Source organism: Oreochromis aureus, linkage group 6, assembly GCF_013358895.1.
Source record: "Oreochromis aureus strain Israel breed Guangdong linkage group 6, ZZ_aureus, whole genome shotgun sequence".
Classification (NCBI taxonomy): Eukaryota; Metazoa; Chordata; class Actinopteri; order Cichliformes; family Cichlidae; genus Oreochromis; species Oreochromis aureus.
The window spans coordinates 42,590,938-42,614,524 of NC_052947.1; the positions used below are offsets into that span (position 1 = coordinate 42,590,938).

Below are 23,587 nucleotides of genomic sequence, written 5' to 3' on the forward strand. Positions count from 1 at the left end.
TGATGCACTCTGCGTGTTTGTCCAATGGCAGCCCTCGTTAGGCCACCATGTTTTCTATCAGACGCCATTAAGCAGCTCCATCAGGCCGTAATAGACTCGGCGCTGACTGTCAGCACGGATCACGTTACACAACATGTTTCATATCTAATATCAGCTCAACGAGTGACGCTGTGAGGGAGGAGTCCAAATACTGCATTACCCATGAGCCTCAGCTGCCAGTAACTATCACAGACTGTGTTAATATTCACATAATGTCATTAAAATGCTCCCGAAGGCTCCAGCAGGACAAACGTGGACCAGAGGTGCAGTTCAGGTGATGCTGCACCTGTCAGTCACGGAGGCCACGCCCCTAACATTGCAAACAGGTACATGGTTGCATGATTTAGTACAGGTGTGAAGGTAGAAATTCTCTGCATCAGCTGTAAACGTACTCGTTTTAACATGGGAGTCTATGAGGACTGACTCACTGCTGCCTCTGCTGGACACCAGAGGAACTGCAGGTTTGGAGTGCTCTGTGTTTCATTTATTATAAAGTTTAATGAGTGCAACGTGAATACATACAGAGATTTATTAGAGCACGTGTCATAAAAACTGTAAAACACGGATATTTAACAGGATGTGTCATCGTTTATCTAGCAAATGTTTTTATCCTCATTAAAACATGTTTGTGTTCGGGACTCATGTCAGAAACTAATGTGGCCTCTTAATCAGTAATAACAATAATAATAGTAACAATAGCTATATTAGTAGTAATAATAAATAACAGTTATTATTATTGTTGTTATTACTGTCTGTGGAATAAAGAGCCTTCGATTCGGATCAACTGAAGCTGCTGCTGCTCTCTGTGGCCTGCAGGGGGCGCTCTGCAGGCGGACCCGAAGCCCAGAATCAGACCCGAACCCTCTGAGCCGGGGGGAGGGGGCAGTGCGGATTCTTTCCCGTCATCCCCTGCGGCAGCAGCAGGAGCAGCAGCCCCCTCCACCTCCTCTGTGCTCTCCGGTCTGCGGACTCTTCCTCACCTCCGCTGAAGTTTGGAGCGTCGCTCCGACCCTGAGCAGGTAAGCAGCGTCCTGGTCTCTATTGTGTCTCTATTGTGTCTCTGTTGTGGCTGTGATTGGAGGGAGGCGCGCCGGAGCCTCGGCTCCTCCATAACTTCGCTCCGCGTCGGCGGGGAGCGCCTCCGGGGTCCCTCCCGGGGGCTCTGGAGCCGCTCCCCGCCGCTGCACGGCCCTCGCCGCGGTGCTCCTCCGCCCGCGTGTCCGCGGCTCGTCCCCGCCAGCAGCCATTAGTAAGGATGGAGGAGAATAACGGTGCGCCATGAGAGGAGACAAACAGGCGTGGCCGCGGAGGAGGAGGAGGTGAGGAGTGTCTGCGTCCCGGACAATAACAGCTCCTTTCAGCGGGAGCTCCGCGGGGCCGAGGCGGCGGGAGGCCCAGAAACCGGACACAGCTCCTCAGGGTTCCCGTCAGGTTCTCCTCAGCGGGACCGGTTCTGTTTGTGTTGCCTCTCACACTCACACACACACGTGTAAATAAAACACCACAACGTTCCCCAAACCTTCAAAGAACGTTCTTCAACCCAAACCGCAACATTAAAGATCATCTGGAAACACTCTCGTTCTCATCCCAGCGTTCCCAAACCGTTTGTCAGGGTCACAGTTCCCTTATAGGTATGTCCATGAAATGTTCCCTAAAGGTTCCCCTCTAACAGGAAGCCAGTGCACCAGCAGTATTTGGTTGTGTGAACGTTTTGACAGTGTTTTTCTGACGTTAGGAGCATCCCAACACTGCAGAGCTGGGATCCAGCATCCCATAAATTTGTTTAGGACATGTTCTTTAAGGTCCCTGTGTGGTTGGAGTTACCTCCACTTTCCCTGAAAGCTCCTCCATAAAGGAAAATGTCCTGGTTTAGAAATTAGAGCCGGCTGTGTTTATGTGAACAAACTCATTTAAAACGACAGGAGCAACCAGTGTTCCCGTAACGCTCCGCTTCCTTTCCCTGAACGTTGCCTGAATGTTCTAATGGTTGCACCTTTTATAAGTGGAACTAATGAGACAGGAAGTGATGGATGGCGTTCTCGGGGTTCTGGTTTAAATATTCATGTGGTTTGTTTTCAGCTGATCGATCAGCTGATCGTTTAGGGAATGTTCTTCGAACGTAAACAGAACCTTCGGTGAGGCGTTCCTGGCCGGTTTACTAACCTTCTGTAAAGGTTCTGGTTAGTTTACTGATAACGCTGCAGTAATGTTCCTTAAAGGTTCCTGGAACTTCAGTTCTCTGGTGGTTCTGTTCTCCCCCCACAAACCACAGAACCGGTTGGTTGTGCAGAGTGAAGACTTTACTGCCCGATGAAGCTCTGTGAAGACTTCCGGTGTGTTTGTTGTTCACTCTCGCCGTAGAAAGGTCGGTGTGTCGGACTCAGAGTCTGATGGATGTTTGTGTGCGCCTGCTGAGAGCGGCGAGCTGTTTCCTGTTGCTGGGCGGGGTCGGCGCTCCAGGAAATGAGACTGTTTGTGTGCTGAGTAAATCCAATAACTCCTCCCTGCTCGTGCGCAGCGGCGAGCTCACTCTTCTTCTTCATCTGCAGCACAAACACACCTGCAGACGCCAGTGAGGTGAAGCGTGGCCTCCTCAGTGTTCTGTGATCACTTTGACTTCAGCTCGCCGCGACCTCGTGCGTCACCCAGTGATCTGTGTCAGACCTGAGCAGGTGAGGGATTCCTCCTCCTCCTTCATCTCCTCGGCACTGAGGAGAAACAGGAAGCTTACGTATAAAAACCATTTTAATAAATGACGACTGATCACAAATACACACGCTGTAACGGCTGATCGGCACGTCTCCATGTTGGCGTCCGCGCCGTGGTTGAATCAAGTTTTCGGGCTCTGCTGCACCTGCGAAGCCCACTGGGGGCAGCACTGAGTCAGACGCTCGGTTGGCAGACTCTTCTGTTATTTTAGGTCGTCACTCCTCTGTCGTCATGTGATCTGAGCTCTCGTAGTAAAAAAACAGAGGAGGAGGAGCTAAAATGTGGAGACGCTCTTGACACTTTCTTGGGCCGAGCGGCTTCGCGGTGTGAGCCAGGTGCTGCCTCAGGCTACGTCCACACTAATGCGTTTTCGTATTGTCTTCTCTGCGTTTTGGCCTCCCGTCCACACTGAGACGGCGCTTTCCTCAAGGAAAAACGCAGCGTTTTGAAAACGCATACATTTCAAAGCGCAGCTGTCCTGTCGCAGTGTGGACACACGAAAACGCAGACTTTCTAAAACAATGACGTATTTTAGTCATGTGATGCAGTCGTGACCAAATAAACTAAGATAGCAGAGGGCGTTATACAGCAGTTGTTTTGATTGCTCTCAATTTTGACAGCCCTAAAAAAGATTAATATCAGTCTGTACGTGCTCCAGACAGCTTTTCTTCAAATTCTTTAATTCTCACTCGCTTTTGCGCACACGCAGGACTGGAACGTAAGCGTTTTCGGCCGTTTCAATGTGGACGCACAACTCTGTGAAAACGACTGAAAACGCTAGTGTGGACGCGGAGCGTTTTCAGATGAAAACGCCGTTTTCAAATCTATCCGGGCTCGTGTGGACGTAGCCTCAGACAGGTGACACACACCTGTCGCTGCCATGGAGGGCCCCACGCGGCAGAGGGACAGGCGCGGTGTGTCCACAGCTGTGCCTGTCAGGGGTGTGTGTGAGTGTGTGTGTGTGTGTGTGTGTGTGTGTGTGTGTGTGTGTGTGTGTGTGTGTGAGACACACACACACACACACACACACACACGTTTTTATCCTCAGCTGCTTCTTCTTCTGCACCTGTTTGTGTAACAGCAGCTGTGTTTCTTCTTCCCTGGTCTTTAACATATGACTCTTTGTCCTCGTCCCCACCATGTGGGATGATTATTGACGCCACAGATGCAGAGCTGCCCCTGACCTCTGACCTCTGCGATCAGACTCTCAGGCTGGGCTGTTTCAGGAAGTCGGGTCCATTAGCATCCCTCGGGACTTCCTCTGAGTGCTGTAATGGCTGCTGCCGCTGCTAAGGCCTACATCTCTGATTCCATTTGGTCTGGTCAGCTGACTCAGGCAGCCAATGGGAGCAGGGCACACACAGACTCATCGACCGACTGCATTACCCACAATCCTCTGCTGCTGAGTGTTTAGTGTTTGACTACATAAAAGGCGTGTTCCGAAAGTTTCTCTGGAAGGTTCCTCACTGAGAGACGTGACCATGATCGGAGCTGTTCCACCTCCCCAAACACCAAGGAAAGGAGCTTCAGTGCTTCCTTTAGAGTAGGAAACACCGAAGCATCCTTGAGGAAAGGAGAGGAGAAAACGCCGTCCCATAACTCACAGCGCCCGTTCATGAAAACTGTCGACATAATAACCGAAACAGAGCAGCTGATGTTCATACACAAGCTGCTGATGTATTTATAGTGTTACAGTGTAAACTGTGTGTGACAGAGTTTCAAATTCTCTCCTGGGAGTGAAACAAACACGTGCATAAGGCCCAAAGTGCTGCTGTTCACAGCTGTCAGCACAGACTCTGTGTTTGTGCTCTGTGACGGCAGCAAATCGGACCCTAAATGTTCCTCCGGCTTTAAAATTCCCGCCTCTGTGGTGCAGGATATTTACACAGGCTGTTCTCGTTTATATGACCTCCACCAAACAACAGAACACGCTGGGACAGAGTAAGATGCGCGTTCTGTAGTCCGTCTGCTCATTGTAGTTTCAACACGGCGGACACAGCCTCACACCGTTAAGGAGAGAGAGTGTGAGGTCGTTCCAGTCCTCAGCAGGAAGTGAGGAAAGGAGACAGGAGGTACCTTTGGAACACACCCCATTTGAATGATTCAGATACAACCAGCTGATGTCGGGTGGTGGTTTGTTTACAGGCGGGGCTTTTTCAGCTCACCAAGCAGGCGAAGGCTGGGTTACAGCTCCCCCCGGTGGCCGAGCCGGGAGAACAGCAGTACATTCCCAGACCTGCTGGGAGGGTGTGACGTGTTTCAGAGTGCAACATAAAAATGATTCAAGCCGATTGCAGCAGGAAGCCGAGCCGAGTGCCGGACAAACAGATGATTTTAGCCCCGAAGAAAAACAGTAAAAGCTACACATGAAAAATAACATCAAACAGAAGCAGGAAGAGGTGTGTGTGTGTGTGTGTGTGTGTGTGTGCATGCATGTGTCAGGGCGAGAAAAGCTCAGACAAACTTCTGTTTTTAGGTCAAAGGTCGAAATGTGGGTCACAGAGAGGTCCCCGTGTGACCTCTCTGTGACCCACATTTCCTGTCTGCTCCGCAGGTTTCAGCCGGAAGGCGTCGATGTGGACGTGTCCCCGCTGACATCAAGGTGCGTCAGACGTGAAAGGTCACGATGACGACGGTGGCCGCCGAGTACGACCGCATGGAGCTGCAGCAGCAGTACAGCGGCAGCAACGACACGGTGAACAACCGCTGGGACGACGACTGGGACAACGAGAACAGCTCGGCCCGCCTCTTCGAACGCTCCCGCATCAAAGCGCTCGCAGGTAGGAGCCCGCCTGCCATCAGCACCCCTCACAGCTCAGCAGGAAGGAAGTGATGCGGTGCTTCCAGTGAACAAGACAGTCTGTGGAAGCTGAAATCTGTTAGTGATTGTCGATGATCGATACGTAGAGCTGATTTACAATAAACTGTTTCATATGAATTAGAACGTTTATCAATGTTGTTATTCAACACCGCTGACGGCTTACCTGCACAGGTAAGCCGTTGATGTGTTCCTGTTGATGTGCTGCTGTGACTCAAAACATCCTGTGGAACATGTCAAAGAAACATACCTGAAACATATGAGAGCACACTTGACATTGCTCCGCCTCTGAGTGTGGTGGCTCGGGGGCACTGCGGTCAGCAGAGTCGCCTCACAGCGTGGAGGTGGTGGGGTTGAACCTCGCGGTCCTTGCTTTAGTAATGAGTCACAAGGCCGGCCTGTCACATGACTTGTTTGCAGACAAAAGTCCTTTTTACTTCTGTCTTCAGGTATTTTATTGTGAAAGGACACCTGGTGTGCTGATGTCATAACTCTGATTGCTTCACTGTGGGGCTTTTCATCAGCTGAGATGCTCGCAGGTTTATTTCCTGCAGGACCCTGCAGTCCAGGTGACCGAGTGATGTCAGGAGATGCTAAACCTGATTGGCTCTCAGGCTCTGTTGGTGAAATGCACTTTGGGAGACGTAGTCACAGCTTTGGATTCTGTTTGGAGACTGAGGAGCCAGTACTGGTCCTCACAAAGATAGACATGCAGGGATGTGTGTGTGTGCACAGGATGTTTGTTCCTCACTTCCTGTCCTTCGTTCAGGAATGTGAAGAAACAATGAGGGGAAACACCCCCACCTCCTCTGCCCCCACCCCTTCACACCCTAATGACATAATGCTGAGGCTGCACCGTCATTGGCCGACACGTTCCAACACACTGTAAAAAGTCTGAGCTGAAGCTGGAGTCAAACTGGGAGCCATCAGCCGAGCTGCTGGGACAGCTGGGAGTATCTGAAATCTGGAAATGAAAAGCAGTAACTTTATTTTCAGTTTTTACTCCCAGGCTGTCGCCTTGGTTTCACATCTGTCAACGTGTAACCAGATGTGTGCAGATGCTGGCTGGTCTTCATCTGTTCTCACGACATCATGTGACGCCTCACAGGTATCAGTGCATTCTTCTTCTCACAGGACGCACAGGTGCAGCGTTACAGCCGGACAGGTGTGTGGGAAGTCCACTCCCACTGCCAGGAGCCGATTGGTTGGTCAGCAGCTGTGAGCTCCTCCATTAAAGCAGAGGTTTGTACCTCTGATGTGTTTGGGCCACCTGCAGCGACCCCTGCTGTGTGCTGTCTGCAGGTGAAGCAGCCTTTGATTTTTTACGTGAATCCGTGTGACGTTCAAGTGTTCAGCTGAAGCTGGGAAATTACAGGCATCCACTTTTTACAGTGTGTTTGGATAGGGAGCGTGTGTGTGTGTGTGTGTGTGTGTGTGTGTGTGTGTGTGTGTGTGTGCGTGCATGTGTGTGTGGAGGGAAACAGGACAATCAGTCAGATCATTGAGCAGGAAAGAAGAATGAGCGGCGTGTAGCTGCAGCGAGAGCAGGGCGGACACACACACACACACACACAGTCCCTGTCGCTTACCGTCCTGTGGCCGTCACGGCGACCTCTGGACTCTCATTCCTGCACCTCTCGCGGACACGAGGGCGTTTTCCCTCTCGCTGCGATCGCACTTCAAAGGAAGTTTTTGCTGGGTTTTTTTGAGCTGTGGCTTTTTTTTCTTGGGGTTTTGGTGAAGTTTCAGACTCTCGCCGTCCTCACGTTCAGGATCAGCTGACAGTCTGCGTTCTTCGGTTCAGTTTGTGGACTCGAGCCTGTGTTCAGCTTTTTAAAACTCCAGCGATGAGGGCAGGTGCTCCTGTCTGTCAGTTAAAACCCAAAACCTGATTCTGGGCTCTGAAACTTCTGAAACAACGGCTGAAGCGATGACCTCGCCCTCGGTGGGCTGACGTGCGGCGGCATTCGTGGTTTATGATCGGCGTCTCTAAAATCGGTCTCTTAGTCCTCAACCGTGATGGAGGAGCAGCAGCTCAGCTACAACATGCTGGAGGGTCGCTTCAAACAGCTGCAAGGTAAGGAGGAGGAGCCAGGGGTCAGAGGTCGTGGCGGCAGAGGGCGTGGGTTCGATTTCATGTAACTGGTCAGGGTGGTGGTTCCCAGTTGGGAGGCTGGGACCCTTAGGTGGGTCCTTGGAGGAACTGGATCAGGCACAGGTCGCAGAGGAACCGCGTTACAAAGCAGCAAATGCGCTGTCTGAGGGTCCTGCCTTAAAACTGCATAACACCGGCAGGGGGCGGAGTTTCACCGAAGGTTTGGATGTTCTTACCTGCAGACTCGCCGTGCAGCTCGGACCTTGCTGCGTGTCGAGGTCTTTCCTGTGTGCATGCGGATGTCTTGCAGTCTGGTTTCTTATTGGCTGCTGCACAAACGTGTCAGTATGAGTTCCTGTGTGGCGTGGAATCGCTTCAGCATGTAAATCTCACGGATGTTAAGCGGTCACATGGTGTTGCTCTGCTGCTGCCACTAGGAGGCGCTGGGACATTTACTCAGTGTTGGTGTGCAGATCTCTCCACGCCTGGACCCGGACTGGACAGAGTGCATTGGGGTTATAAGTACTTCCTGTGAACCATGTTCACGGAAACGCCGTCCTGCACAAACATGGTTTAGGAAACGTGCTGCAGGGGGCGGCGTGGAGTCAGGCTGGCAGGCTGTAGGTGTTGATGCATAAATTTTATTTGTGTGGAACAATAAACGGAGCCATCAGCCAGTCGGTTCAGTGCTCGGGTTCTAAAGCTCCGCCCACAGAGCTCATCACTGCTGTTTTAAAGCAGCTTGATTACAGGCTTACCTGGGCGTACCTGTGCGAGACAGGCAGGTGTCTGTGGGCATGTTGGGCGACCTTCGACCTGCTCCTGGTTAAAGTTTAAGTGCTCGCTTTTACTGCTGGGCTCAGTGACATCATCACAGGCTGCAGTCACACCTGCCCGGTGCACAGGTACACAGGGTTCAGTCCAACTTTCTGATGTTTCCATGGAAATGTAAGCAGCAGAGCAATGAATAATTCTGCTAATAACACAAATAATAAAACACTTTCAGAAGAGTTTAGCAAAGACACAAGCACGAGCGTGGCACAGAAAACAGAGTCCCACCTGGTCTCAGTGGTAACTAGTTTAGGCCTGCTGGCTGAAACCAGTCGCGACTGCTCTGAAACATCTCAGTGCAGATGTGAACTTGTCTTTAAGCCCACAGCAGCTCCTCAGTTCCAAACTGAAGCACCGAGCTGAGCGAGTGTGGGTCTGATAGCAGCGGTTAGCTAGTGGCACTTTTTACACTCAGTTACAATAACTCGCACTGCGTGCTAGCTAGCACGACGGAGTTTCTATACAGCTGTGTGCGCGCTAAGTTACCGATGTTGAACTTTATGACAGCCTCCCCTGTCATTCTCTCGCCTGTTGAAACTTCAGTCATGAAACTGATCAACGATCGGCTTTTCTCTCTTGTTTGTTTATCGCGCTAAACAACAGCAGCACGTTTAAGCTTGATCAGCTGTTGTTAGAATTCATTTGCTTTTAATTTCTAGTATCAGCTGATGTTTGCTGGAGCCACAGCTGTAAAAACGGCTGGTCCAAACCAGATGTCCTTACTGAATCATCAGAGCTGAACAGGTGATGGAGAAACAGGTTTACCCTTTAGGTGACATGAATGAGTTGAAGGGAAGTTATGAACTGTTTCTGAGAGACAAATATACACCAGGATCCTTTTTTTGTGTAGCTGACAGCTGGTAACTGTGCAGGGGCGGATCTAGCAAAGCTTTTGCCAGGGGGCAGCTAGGGCATTAACAGGGAAAGGTGGACACAAAGATATACTTTTCTTTCTTACTCTCATATAAAATATTTAGCTTTTATTAAATAGTTATCTGAATCTTACAACCAAAGTTTGTATAATAATACACAAGATTGGCTGTAGACCATTGTTCATCATTCAGAACACTGTGTAAAAATAACAAAAAACAAATAGTGAATGCAAAAGTGCATAAATATTTATTTTACGTGTTTGATGTGTGTGGCGGGGCGTGGTCTGCAGTGCCGCTGCAGGGGAGGTGGACCCACGGGTGTAAAGTCTGTGCTCTCACGGCTGTTTTTTGGGTGTGTGTCGGGCTATGAGTTGAAAAGCTACGGCTGCCTGTGTGGGTACACCAACCATGTGTGAAAAGTGGTCCATAATGTAATGCTTCAAAGCATGTTCATGCAAACATTGTCGGGTCTGCCGTGGTACAATGGGACTTCTGCTCATGAACCTGTGTGCACAGCGTCTGCAAATTGGCGCTGTACAAAGTAACTTCATCTTTACACAAAACTGTAAGCTGTCATCTGTGAGGCGCGAGTGGTGTTTGTTTTTACCATAGTTCATGGTGGAGAATGGCTGCTCTGCTGAGTTTTGCTCTCTGTAGCCGTATGAATGGCAAACTACACTGAATAGCAGCGGCATAGGCACACTTAAAATTTCTTCCGAAATTTTCGCTTTCTAGTTATTACAGCTGTTGCTGTTTCCTGTCTGAGTTTAAAGCAGGTCATCTTTTCAATGCATCAGCATTCACATGCAGCGAACACACAAATACAAACAGCACGTGGGCGGGGCTTCTGTGTCTGAGAGGAGTTTAGAAACTCTGATCAGTCGCCCAGACTGAAACATGTGTGTGTTGTGCGTGCACAGATGAGCGGGAGGCGGTGCAGAAGAAGACCTTCACTAAGTGGGTGAACTCTCACCTGTCCAGAGTCTCCTGCAGGATCACCGACCTGTACATGGACCTGAGAGACGGACGCATGCTAATCAAACTGCTTGAAGTCCTCTCCGGGGAGAGACTGGTAACACACACACACACACACACACACAGTCCTTGCACTAAAATCAACACCAGAAGAAGAAACCCGGCCTTCACTGATCCAATCAACTGGAACTTCCTGTCCAGGCCGTCAGGATGTCTGATAGAGCGCCCTTGCTCGGCCTGTGGCTGCGAGCAGTACTGCAGCTCCTATAGAGTGAGATGAGGGAGCAGAGACACTTCTATGGGTTCAGACTGTGGTCATAAATATTTTGTACTTGTAAATCAAATGCATATTTGTGAACTGAGTTTTGTAACCTTGTAAACCAAATATGTGAAAATTTTATTTTTGTGCATCTACAGATGAGAATTTGTGTTTGTGAAAAATATTTACACAGATGGCATTTATTCTTCCAGGACCTGAAGCTCCGTAAAGCACCCCTACAACAGCCAAACCCATCTGTTCTCTGATTGGATTGTTAAATTTGTGATTGACATGACATTGACCAATCAGCTGACAGGAAGAAAAATCGGGTCAAAATTTGTAGGTGTAAGTTGAAACTCACACACAGCCGGGGAACCTGAGCGCAGAGTTTTACAGGTAGTTTTTTGCTTTGTACCTGTAAACAGACCTTAACAAAAACATTTGTAACTCGTGCAAATATTTTTCACAAACACAAATTCTCATCTGTAGATGCACAAAAATAAAATTTTCACATATTTGGTTTACAAGGTTACAAAATATTTATGACCACAGTTTGAGCCCATACGCTTCTGAGTATGTGCAGTGAGAGTCTAGTTCCGCCCCTTTTCCCTAGCCGTCCAGATGTTTTCAGAGGACGTTTCCTGTGTGTCAGACGGCGTCACATGATGACACCTCGGCCGGTCATGTGACAAAGGTTTCTGGATGAGCTTCCCGAGGTTTTTAAAGCGATGCTTTATTTGACGTGCGATCAGAGTAAGTCCACATTCGTGCTCCTGATTACCTCCTGGAGGGTACAGCAGCTCACAGGAAGTGACCTCAGAGTTGAAGCAGGTGTGCCTGACTTCCTGTTTTCCCTCTGAAACATTAACCTGTTTCCGTTTGAGACGGTGGACTCGTTGGCCTCAAGGGAGGCTGCGGTCCAGCTGCTGCCCCTCCTCCCACTTCCTGTAGGCCAGGAACGCCTCGCCGTCCTCCCGCTCTGCCTTCAGGGCCAGGAAGACAAGACAGTGTCTCCACTTCCTGTTATTTTGTAGACGTCAGTGGGAACCAGACACATATCCCTGCTTCAGTGTGTGATTACTGCAGTTTATGATTTTGGAAGGTCACACTCACACACCTGTAGATCACCTGACTCTCTGCTCCGCCGCCTCCAGCCAAAGCCAACCAAAGGGCGGATGCGGATCCACTGTCTGGAGAACGTGGACAAGGCGCTGCAGTTCCTGAAGGAGCAGCGGGTTCACCTGGAGAACATGGGCTCCCACGACATCGTGGACGGAAACCACCGACTGACGCTGGGCCTCATCTGGACCATCATACTCCGCTTCCAGGTAAGCACGCGTAACAGGTGTGACCTGTTAGAGCACAAACAGAAAATGCAGAACATTCCTGCAGGGGCACAGGTAAAAACGGCAGACAGGTGGAGGTGTTACTGTTCTTCCTCTTGCCCTCAGATTCAGGACATCAGCGTGGAGACGGAAGACAACAAAGAGAAGCGATCGGCCAAAGACGCCCTGCTGCTGTGGTGTCAGATGAAGACCGCGGGGTGAGGCTCACCTGCAGCACCTGCGTAATGCCGATGAGGCCGAGCTCAGGTTAACCTCTGCTTCCTGTCTTCTTCCTCAGATATCCCAACGTCAACATCCACAACTTCAGCACCAGCTGGAGGGACGGCATGGCCTTCAACGCCCTCATCCACAAACACAGGTAACCTCGTCGTCCAAGTGTGACGATGCGGAGAGTCGTCCGTGTGAATAAAGTTTTGTGTTTTTCTTGTTTTCAGGCCTGATTTGATCGATTTTGACAAACTGAAGAAATCCAACGCTCACTACAACCTGCAGAACGCCTTCAACCTGGCGGAGCATCACCTGGGGCTCACCAAGCTGTTGGACCCCGAGGGTAGGGACCGCACGTTTACCTGAGCAGTTCACCTGAACGGTTTGTATTTGAATCTCCTCACCTGTTTGTGCTGCAGACATCAGCGTGGACCATCCCGACGAGAAGTCCGTCATCACCTACGTGGTGACCTATTACCACTATTTCTCCAAGATGAAGGCTCTGAAGGTGGAGGGCAAACGTATCGGGAAGGTGAGTCAGCATGGTCAGATCGACCTTCGTCGTCTCCAAGACGAATGAAACCCTCCTTCAGAGGTCACGAACTCTGCTGGCCCCGCCTCATTGTCTTGGTTTTTGCTTCCAGGTTTTGGACAACGCCATAGAGACGGAGAAGATGATCGAGAAATACGAGTCTCTGGCCTCAGACCTGCTGGAGTGGATCGAACAGACCATCATCATCCTCAACAACAGGAAGTTCGCCAACTCTCTGGCGGGAGTCCAGCAGCAGCTGCAAGCCTTCAACACCTACCGCACGGTGGAAAAACCCCCCAAGTAAGAACGCTGTGCCTCGCCTTTGCTCTGCCTCCGTTAACGCTACCCGAGTACAGCTCTCACCTGGTCTCTGTCCCCATCAGGTTCACGGAGAAGGGGAACCTGGAGGTCCTTCTCTTCACCATCCAGAGCAAGATGAGAGCAAACAACCAGAAGGTGTACATGCCCCGTGAGGGGAAGCTCATCTCTGACATCAACAAGGTGGGAGCCACTCCAAAGCTGTTTACCTGTCAATCGGTTTTCGCAGAGCCTGTCCGCCGCTCGCTCAGCAGAACGCAGACTCAGTATGTTTAGTCTCCTGTGAACCTGAGTTACACTTTTGAAGACGTCATTTGCACCAGTGCAGCTGAATCCCAGCAGGGCTGTGGTTCAGCTGCTCGCGTCGAGCGCCCGTAGTTGGTTTGGCTTCTCAAAATGATCGATCCGAGAGTGACGGCTGAGAGTTTTATCAGTACATGAGTTAACCTGATCACAGGAGGAAGTCACTTTCTGATCGTGTTAGCTGAAAACTGTGTGTCTGGTGTCCAGAGCATTGAAATAAGAGCCTTCGTCTGACACCCTGCAGAGTACGGTTCCTACATGGTGCAGAACAACATGACAGGAGGACGTCAGAGTCGTTCATAAGAACCAGAATGTGCTGTTTGTGAAGGGAGAGGACCTGTGCATGAAACGTTTTTGGCAGTTTGTTAGAAAAACATGAAACAGTTTTCAGCTGTGAGCGTTTCTGTTGGTCGGTCCAGGTAACTCAGTCCTAACCTCGGAGTGTTTTTATCTGCGTTTGGAGCCGGCGGTCCTGAGGCCGGGTTTGAGTCTTCTCCCGGTCTCGAACCGTGAAGCCGCTTCGGTTACATGAAATGTGCTTTTGTTCCAGAAACACAACGTTTCTAAGACGGCGTGGACTCGTGTACAGAGGGATGTTTGCTGCGATGTTAAACTCTCAGTGTTTCCTCATGCTGAACTAAAGAAAACGTTAAAACGACTCCTACAGACACTAGATTGTATTTACACGCTGTAAATGCTGCTGCTGCATGTGATACTGACAGGCCTGGGAGCGGCTGGAGAAGGCGGAGCACGAGCGCGAGCTGGCTCTCAGGATGGAGCTGATTCGTCAGGAGAAGCTGGAACAGTTGGCCAGGCGCTTTGATCGAAAGGCGGCCATGAGAGAGACCTGGCTCAGCGAAAATCAGAGGCTGGTGTCACAGGTAGGAGGACGCAGCAAATCATGTGACCTGCCCACGTTTCTTCACTCGTGATCTCATGACACGCTGCCGTCTCTTCTCGGTCTCCAGGATAACTTTGGCTTCGACCTTCAGGCCGTCGAGGCCGCCACCAAGAAGCACGAGGCGATCGAAACGGACATCGCCGCGTACGAGGAGCGTGTCCAAGCTGTGGTTGCTGTGGCGAAGGAGCTTGAGGTGGAGCGCTACCATGACATCAAACGCATCACAGCCCGGAAGGACAACGTTATTCGTCTGTGGGAATATCTGCTGGAGCTGCTGAAGGCCCGCAGGCAGCGGCTGGAGATGAACCTGGGCCTGCAGAAGGTCTTTCAGGAGATGCTCTACATCATGGACTGGATGGACGAGATGAAGGTACCCAAACACAGCCCTCGGGGCGGGACACAGAGAAGGTGTTTGAGCAGAAACATGATCGACCGTCTGCTTTTGGGTTCTAGATGTTGCTGCTGTCTCAGGATTATGGGAAGCATCTGCTGGGGGTGGAGGACCTGCTCCAGAAACACGCCTTGGTGGAGGCAGACATTGCCATCCAGGCCGACAGGGTGAAGGCGGTCACCACCAACGCCAACAAGCACTCTGCCAGCAACAGCGGTGAGCAGCGGGGGCCTTTCCTCTCCTCCGAGTTTGATTTGAACTCGAGTATTTTTATTCATTTAATAACGAGGAGTCTTGTTCCTCCGATAGGTGTACTTTTAAATTTTCCCTTCCTTCCTGTCCAGGCTACAAGCCCTGTGACCCTCAGGTCATCCAGGACCGGGTGGCCCACCTTGAGTTCTGCTACCAGGAGCTGACTCAGCTCGCCGCAGAGCGACGTGCCCGTCTGGAGGAGTCTCGCCGTCTCTGGAAGTTTTTCTGGGAGATGGCGGAGGAGGAAGGCTGGATCCGTGAGAAGGAGCAGATCCTGTCCTCTTTGGAGCACGGTAAGGACCTGACGGGGGCGCTGCGTCTCCTCAGCCAGCAACGTGCCCTGGAGGACGAGATGAGCGGCCGTGCCGGCCACCTGCAGCACACCATTGCGGAGGGCCAGGCCATGGTGAAGGCGGGACACTTCGGTGCCACGAAGATACAAGAGCGAATTTCCGACCTGCAGGCTCAGTGGGCAGCGCTGGAGCAGCTGGCAGCGGTGAGGAAGAAAAGGCTGGAGGAGGCTCTGGCCCTCCACCAGTTCCAGGCTGATGCTGATGACGTAGATGCCTGGATGCTGGACGCCCTGCGCATCGTCTCCAGCGGGGAGACCGGCCACGATGAGTTCTCCACCCAGGCGTTGGCCAGGAAGCACAAAGATGCAGCGGCAGAGGTGGCAAGCTACAGACCGGTAATTGACTCACTCCACGAGCAGGTTGCCTGTCTGCCAAAAGAGGAGGCGGAGTCAGAGGAGGTCCGTGGTCGGCTGACCGGTATCGAGGAGCGCTACAAGGAGGTCGCCGACCTCACCAAGCTAAGGAAGCAGGCGCTTCAGGACGCTTTGGCCCTCTACAAAATGTTCAGCGAGGCCGATGCCTGTGAAGTTTGGATCGATGAGAAGGAGCAGTGGCTGAACAGCATGGAGATCCCGGAAAAACTGGAGGACCTGGAGGTCATACAGCACAGGTAGGATTTTAGTTATACAGCGCTGCCTCAGAACAAACTGAAGGCTCTGCCTCCCATTCTACTTTTAAATACTCTAGGAACAACAAGTAGGCCTGCAGTGTGAGAGCGAAGTGCTCTAATAGGGTGATATGGTACTACAAGGTCATTAAGATAAGATGGGGCCTGATTATTTAAGACCTTGTATGTGAGGAGCAGGATTTTGAATTCTGGATTTAACAGGAAGCCAATGAAGGGAAGCCAAAACAGGAGAAATCTGCTCTCTCTTTCTAGTCCCTGTCAGGACTCTTGCTGCAGCATTTTGGATCAGCTGAAGGCTTTTCAGGGAGTTTTTAGGACATCCTGATAATAATGAATTACAGTAGTCCAGCCTGGAAGTAATAAATGCATGAACTAGTTTTTCAGCATCACTCTGAGACAGGATATTTCTAATTTTAGAGATGTTGCACAAATGGAAGAAAGCAGTCTTACATATTTGTTTAATATGTGCATTGAAGGAGATGTCCTGGTCAAAAATGACTCCAAGGTTCCTCACAGCATTACTGGAGGCCAAGGTAATGCCATCCAGAGTAAGAATCTGCTTAGATACCATATTTCTAAGATTTTCAGGGCCGAGTACAATAACCTCAGTTTGATCTGAATTAAGAAGCAGAAAGTTAGCGGCCATCCAGGTCTTTATGTCTTTAAGACATTCCTGCAGTTTAACTAATTGGTGTGTGTTACCTGGCTTCATGGATAGATAGAGCTGCGTGTCATCTGCATAGCAGTGAAAATGTATGCTATGTCTTCTAATGATGCTGTCTAAGGGAAGCATGTATAATGTAAACAGAATTGGTCCTAGCACTGAACCCTGTGGAACACCATAATTGACCTTAGTGTGTGGAGAGGACTCTCCATTTACATGTACAAACTGGAGTCTATTAGATAGATATGATACAAATGTACTGTGATACACTGTAACACGTGCACTGAAGCATGATGTGTTCTGGCAGGTTTGAGAGTCTTGAGCCGGAGATGAACAACCAGGCGTCTCGTGTCGCTGTGGTGAACCAGATCGCCAGGCAGCTGATGCACAGTGGTCACCCGAGTGAGAAGGACATTAAGATCCAGCAGGACAAACTCAATAACAGGTATGACCCGACCATCAGGTAGAGAGATTCCTACCAAAGAATAACAAAATCAAAAATATCGACCTGTGAGAGTCAGGTGTGGAAACTGACTTGAGACAGGACTGCCATGATAATCCTCTTCTCTGCCTCCAGGTGGAGCCTGTTTCGTGAGCTTGTGGACCGGAAGAAGGAGTCCCTGAACTCAGCTCTGGGTGTGCAGAACTACCACCTCGACTGCAACGAGACCAAGTCCTGGATCAAAGAGAAGACCAAAGTCATTGAGTCTACCCAGGAGCTGGGCAATGACCTCACAGGGGTCATGGCCCTGCAGCGCAAACTGACCGGCATGGAGCGTGACCTGGCCGCCATCGAGGACAAGCTAAGTGAAATGCACGGCGAAGCCCAGAGGCTGGCAGAAGAGCACCCCGATCAGGCCAACGCCATTACGGGCCGTCTGGCCGAGATCACGGCCGTGTGGGAGGAAATGAAGAACACGCTAAAGAACCGAGAGGAGTCTCTGGGTGAAGCCAGAAAACTGCAGCAGTTCTTACGTGAGCTGGACGACTTCCAGTCGTGGTTATCTCGCACTCAGACCGCCATCGCCTCAGAGGACATGCCCAACACGCTTGCCGAAGCGGAGAAGTTGATGGCCCAACATGAAGGCATCAAGAATGAGATCCAAAACTACGAGGAGGACTATCAGAAGATGCGGGACATGGGCGAGATGGTGACACAGGGCCAGACGGACGCTCAGTACATGTTCCTGCGACAACGGCTGCAGGCGCTCGACACCGGCTGGAACGAACTGCACAAGATGTGGGAGAATCGGCAGAACCTGCTGTCGCAGTCCCACGCCTACCAGCTGTTCCTTCGGGACACCAAGCAGGCCGAGGCTTTCCTCAACAATCAGGTAAATGCCCGATTAACACCTCCTCCCCTTCCTGCTCCTGCCTGTGCTTTAAAAATCCGCCATTTCTCTGTGTCTGCCCCGCAGGAGTACGTCCTGGCTCACACCGAGATGCCCACAACCCTGGAGGGGGCCGAGGCTGCCATCAAGAAGCAAGAGGACTTCATGACCACGATGGACGCCAACGAGGACAAGATTAACGGCGTGGTTGAGGCCGGTAGGCGGTTGGCCAGCGACGGGAACATCAACGCCGATCGAATCCATGAGAAAGTCACCTCCATCGACGACAGGTAGGCCGAAGCTTCACAGCATGTTCGTTCGCTGCAGAAGAACCTTTCACCTGTTCTCCTCAGAAGGTCTGGAAAGACCGTCAGCCCTTCCAGTTGTGCAGGATCCGTCAGTTTGATGAAGCGAACAAATGTGTGATCTTCCCATTTTGTCACTCATCCAAGTGACTTCTTCAGTCTGGAGTCAGTCTTCAGGAGAAAGTTTTCACTGAAGGCGCCAGATGAACAGAATCAACTTTTTTGGACTAATGAGAAAGCAGCTGTGGAACATAAACATCAGCACGTCAAACCATAGCTGTCACTGAGACCCTGTGACCCCGTGACCCCGTGACCCTGTGACCCGGCTCCGGCTGCTGTTTCTGGATCTCTAAATGTTGGGTTTTGGTGAGTGTGTGAAGGTCGGTCTTATCTGGGTTTTTTGTTGTGTTTCAGGCACAAGAAGAACAGGGAGGCTGCGGTGGAGCTGCTGATGAGGTTGAAGGACAACCGAGACCTGCAGAAATTCCTGCAAGACTGCCAGGAGGTCAGTCTCTGATACGAAGCTGTGCTTTAGACACTGAAGCCAAAATGCACTCGCTGAAGCAGGGGCGTCGTCCACAAGCGCAGCGCTGTGGTTCAGACGGCGTCCTGTGATGTCATTGCCTGCGTTACACTGTGTTCTCTTCTCTTTGCTGCAGCTGTCTCTGTGGATCAATGAGAAGATGCTCACTGCTCAGGACATGAGCTACGATGAGGCCAGAAACCTGCACAGCAAGTGGCTGAAGCACCAGGCCTTCATGGCCGAGCTGCAGTCCAACAAAGAGTGGCTGGACAAGATCGAGAAGGTAATGCCACTTGTCTGAGCAGAGCAGCCAATCAGCAGTCACTCCACTCACACAAAAGATAAACGAGAGCATGCACGACTCACGAGCTGCACCTTTATGCTCGTGTTTGCCTCAGGCAGATGTTCTTTGAGCTCGCTGCGAGAGAAGCTACTAAAACACATGCTAATGCTTGACCGACGGTCCAAAACTGAGCCTAAAATATACAAATTAAACATTTCATCATATACATGAGACCCACAGTGACCTTTAACCTGACCCAAGTGTCTCCTGACCTCAGGATGGCACGCTCCTGGTGTCGGAGAAGCCGGAAACTGAAGCGGTGGTGAAGGAGAAGCTGTCGGCGCTCCACACCATGTGGGAGGAGCTCGAGTCCACCACGCAGACCAAAGCTCAGTGTCTGTTCGATGCCAACAAGGCCGAGCTGTTCACTCAGAGCTGCGCCGACCTCGACAAGTGGTTGGCCGGCCTCGAGGGCCAGATCCAGTCCGACGACTACGGCAAAGACCTGACGTCCGTCAACATCCTGCTGAAAAAGCAGCAGGTACGTCCTGCACTCACCTGAACGCAGAACAGACAGGTGTACAACTTAATGTGAGGTTTTCTGCACTGTGAGAACCTTGAGTTTACTCATATATACAGCTATGACACCTGCAACACCACACCTGTAACATATCACAGACAGTGGCGGTCCTAGCCTGTTTGGCGCCCTGGGCGAAGACTCCCTCTGCCCCCCCCCCCCACCCACCCACCCACACACACACACACACACACACACACACACACACACAGGATTGAACATTAACATAGAACTATTGTCGAACCATACTGAATTTCACAACAGAAACACACATATGGAGAGAGAGTATGCACAGTATCCAAACAGCTACCAAACAGCCATCATAATTCATCATACAATGAGAACAGGACAAATCAACAACTGAAAATGACTAATTAATATTAAAATCTGTAACATAATGTATTGTTTGGAGTTTAGTCTGTTACTGTTACTATTTTTACCATTTCTTCATGGAGCAACTGTAACCCACATTATTTCCTTAGGGATTAATAAAGTATTCTGATTGGTTCAGGATGACCTGCCATTATCCAATCACACATCTGCTTACCTGCATCTTTTGCTCGTTTCTCCTCCTCTTCTTTTCTATTTTTTCTAAACTGAGGACCTGATGGCTTTGAACATAGGATTCAAATCATGAATACATAATGGGCTTGGATTCACAACATTATTTTTTTTTTTATTATTTTTTTTTTTTATTTGTTCATTTCAGGCACAACAAAATACATATATTAAACATAAAGTGCACAAAAACAAAAAACAAAATTTACCTGAAAAGGAGTGGGACGAAGAAAACTTATTAAATCCCACCCCTATACTCACTCATCAACAAAAAACAATAGCTTCCCACATCTACGCCCATCATTGCAAATGAATGAAATGTGCTCTATTTGGAAGCAGCCGGCCCCTCCCCTTTCGACGGGTTATGTGTGAGACTTTAAATCATCAAACTGTAAATTATAAATTTTAAATTGTTATTGATCCCTTTACCCCGAGTCCTAAAGTGTATATTTATTTTCTTACTCTTCTTATATTTATTGATTGTTTATTTGCACTGCTGTAACTGGAGCCTCGTCGTCTCGTTTCTCTGTATACTGGACTGTATGTAGCGGAGATGACAATAAAGTTTACTTTGACTTCAGCAGCGAGCAGGCGCACCGAGGGCTCTCGCGTTTAGTTTTCGCGTATAGAATTTCGAAAAAACATCGGTGCAGATTATAAGTCTGTATCATGATGTCTGCTGTTTTCGTGTTGTTGGTTTGTTTTTATTGTTTTATTTTGCGAGTTGGTTATTAGATGCTGCTCCAGCCAGCCAGAGAATCCCCCGCCGCCCCGCCCTCTCCTCCCTGTGCCGCAAGCAGCAGGCGCACTGCGCAAACGGAGGGCGCCCTTACTCCCAGCAAATGGGCGATAGATGTCATAGACATCCCCAGTATGTGCTGGCATGACGTGGCGCAGCATGAGTACGAGCAAATTTTTTTTTTTTTCTTTTTTTGCCGATACCCGTGATGCCGCCCCCCACCACGATGCCGCCCTGGGCAACCGCCCGTGTCGCCCGTATCAAAAACCGCTACTGATCACAGATGTTGTGCAGCTGCAGTTGAACTGCAGTCGTGTGACAGCTGCGCCTCTATGTTTGCAGATGCTGGAGAACCAGGTGGAGGTGCGACAGAGAGAGGTGGTGGAGCTGCAGAGCCAGGTGAAGGCTCTGGGGCAGGAGGTGAAGGACACGGACGAGGTGGACGGGCGGAGGCAGGTGGTGGAAAAGAAGTTTCAGGAGCTGCTGGAGCCGCTGCAACATCGCAGGAACTTCCTGGTTGAGTCCAGAGAGGTTCACCAGTTCAACCGGGACATCGAGGACGAGATCGTACGTAAAGTTCACACGCCATATTTTCAGGGGCGTCATCACTCACGCTCACTGTGCTCTCACTCCTTTACAGCTGTGGGTTCAGGAGAGGATGCCTGTGGCCATGTCCACCGACCACGGCCACAACCTGCAGACGGTCCAGCTTCTCATCAAGAAGAACCAGGTAGGACTTTGTTTGCCTCGCTCACAGCATGCTCTGTTTGCTGTTGACGGTCTGACCTCTGTGGGCGTGAACATCCTCAGACGCTGCAGAAGGAGATCCTGGGCCATCAGCCCCGCATCGATGACATCCTGGAGCGCAGCCAGAGCCTCCTGAAGGAGGAGTCCTCCAACGGGAATGCGATCCGCCGGCGCCTGGCCGATCTGCAGCAGCTGTGGAAGCAGCTGATGGAGGAGGTGGAGCGTCGGCACGGCCGGCTGGAGGAGGCACACAAAGCCCAGCAGTACTATTTTGACGCCGCCGAGGCCGAGGCCTGGATGAGCGAGCAGGAGCTCTACATGATGTCAGAGGAGAAGGCCAAGGTGAGTGGGCGGGGCTTCCATCATACACAGCTTCCTGTGAAAGTCAACTAAATGAAACACTCACGTTAGAAGGTGAGAGCAAAAAAGTAATCATCACCGGGACGACTGTTTGCTCCAATCAGGACGAGCAGAGCGCCGTCACCATGCTGAAGAAACATCAGATCATGGAGCAGGCGGTGGAGGACTACGCCGAGGCTGTCCACCAGCTGTCCAAGACCAGCAGAGGGCTGGTGGCCAACGGACACCCGGAGAGGTGACAAGCTTTTAATGACATCACACCTGCATCACAGGAAGCAGACAACATCAGGAAGCCAGCTGCGACGTTTCCTGTCTGTCTCTACATCAGTGTGAGCAGTTTACCCACTAACTGTGTGTGTGTGTGTGTGTGTGTGTGTGTCAGCGAGCGGATCAGCATGCGTCAGTCTCAGGTGGATAAGCTCTATGCCGGCTTGAAGGACCTGTCGGAGGAGAGGCGGGGCAAACTGGACGAGAGGCTCCGCCTCTTCCAGCTGAATCGAGAGGTAGACGACCTTGAGCAGTGGATTGCTGAGCGTGAGGTGGTGGCCGGGTCACACGAGCTAGGACAGGACTACGAGCATGTCACCGTACGTGCCGTACGATTGTACTTCCTCTGAGTGTACTCTGTCAAGTATTACATACTGACCTATGACCCCTGCCCGCTGCTCAGATGCTGCAGGAACGTTTCCGGGAGTTTGCCCGGGACACCGGGAACATCGGACAGGAGCGCGTGGACGCCGTGAACCGGCTGGCGGACGAGCTGATCAACGCCGGGCACAGTGATGCGGCCACGGTGGCGGAGTGGAAGGACGGGCTAAACGAGGCCTGGGCCGACCTGCTGGAGCTCATCGACACCAGGACGCAGATCCTCGCCGCCTCCTTCGAGCTCCACAAGTTCTACCACGACGCCAAGGAAATCCTGGCACGCATCCTGGACAAGCAGAAGAAGCTTCCGGAGGAGGTGGGCCGGGACCAGAACACGGTGGAGACGCTGCAGAGGATGCACACCACCTTTGAACATGACATCCAGGCCCTGGGAACACAGGTCAGTGTGGGGACACTGGTTTTATGGGGAGTCACTTGGGCACAGCTTTGGGGGAGGGGCTTCTGAGGTGCAGACAGAGGTCGGCGTTCTGAGAGCGCTGGGCTCTCCGAACACGTTATTTCTAGCCAGAAACCAGCCACAGCCTCCTGTTCAGCTGATCAGTCGTTTAAAGGTCACGTGACTTAAGAATTACCAGACCTGTCAATTCCCACACAGGTCACGTTTCCTCATTAGGCGATTTAACGTCAGAGCACCTGAGTGAAACATGCAGCCGTACGTGTTATGACCTTTGACCCCGTGTTGCAGGTGAGGCAGCTGCAGGAGGATGCGGGGCGCCTGCAGTCGGCGTACGCCGGAGACAAAGCAGACGACATCCAGCGCAGGGAAAGCGAGGTGCTGGAGGTGTGGCGGAGTCTTCTGGAGGCGTGTGACGGACGCCGGCTCCGCCTCCTTGACACCGGGGACAAGTTTCGGTTCTTCAGCATGGTCCGAGACCTGATGCTGTGGATGGATGACGTGATCCGACTCATTGAGGCCCAGGAGAACCCCAGGTAGGTCCGTGTGCTGCACAATGGCGGATCCTTGCCTCGTGGCGGCCTTGCTAACAAAGACGTTTGTGTGTTCAG

General features: G+C 51.1%; 1 protein-coding gene across 3 annotated transcripts in view; it reads left to right on the top strand.

The window, feature by feature from the left end:
• The first annotated feature begins 12 nt into the window (after positions 1-12).
• LOC116317753 (spectrin beta chain, non-erythrocytic 1-like) overlaps positions 13-23,587 on the top strand; it is a 28,262-nt gene continuing 4,687 nt past the window's right edge. The window contains exons 1-27 of one of the 3 annotated variants that reach the window (XM_031736619.2): positions 13-1,058; positions 5,303-5,528; positions 10,285-10,436; positions 11,753-11,926; positions 12,050-12,141; positions 12,222-12,302; positions 12,379-12,494; positions 12,571-12,683; positions 12,796-12,983; positions 13,067-13,184; positions 14,027-14,185; positions 14,273-14,575; positions 14,659-14,812; positions 14,941-15,811; positions 16,801-16,938; positions 17,071-17,827; positions 17,912-18,114; positions 18,544-18,634; positions 18,789-18,935; positions 19,213-19,476; positions 21,152-21,376; positions 21,450-21,539; positions 21,620-21,898; positions 22,021-22,151; positions 22,299-22,503; positions 22,587-22,961; positions 23,268-23,512. In XM_031736619.2, the coding sequence (XP_031592479.2) occupies positions 5,375-5,528; positions 10,285-10,436; positions 11,753-11,926; positions 12,050-12,141; positions 12,222-12,302; positions 12,379-12,494; positions 12,571-12,683; positions 12,796-12,983; positions 13,067-13,184; positions 14,027-14,185; positions 14,273-14,575; positions 14,659-14,812; positions 14,941-15,811; positions 16,801-16,938; positions 17,071-17,827; positions 17,912-18,114; positions 18,544-18,634; positions 18,789-18,935; positions 19,213-19,476; positions 21,152-21,376; positions 21,450-21,539; positions 21,620-21,898; positions 22,021-22,151; positions 22,299-22,503; positions 22,587-22,961; positions 23,268-23,512 (5,825 nt within the window). In that variant the 5' untranslated portion in view covers positions 13-1,058; positions 5,303-5,374. Of the gene's footprint in view, positions 1,059-5,302; positions 5,529-7,121; positions 7,644-10,284; positions 10,437-11,752; positions 11,927-12,049; positions 12,142-12,221; positions 12,303-12,378; positions 12,495-12,570; positions 12,684-12,795; positions 12,984-13,066; positions 13,185-14,026; positions 14,186-14,272; positions 14,576-14,658; positions 14,813-14,940; positions 15,812-16,800; positions 16,939-17,070; positions 17,828-17,911; positions 18,115-18,543; positions 18,635-18,788; positions 18,936-19,212; positions 19,477-21,151; positions 21,377-21,449; positions 21,540-21,619; positions 21,899-22,020; positions 22,152-22,298; positions 22,504-22,586; positions 22,962-23,267; positions 23,513-23,587 lie in introns of those variants that run through there. The other 2 variants (XM_039613458.1, XM_039613459.1) reach the window with 2 other exon arrangements.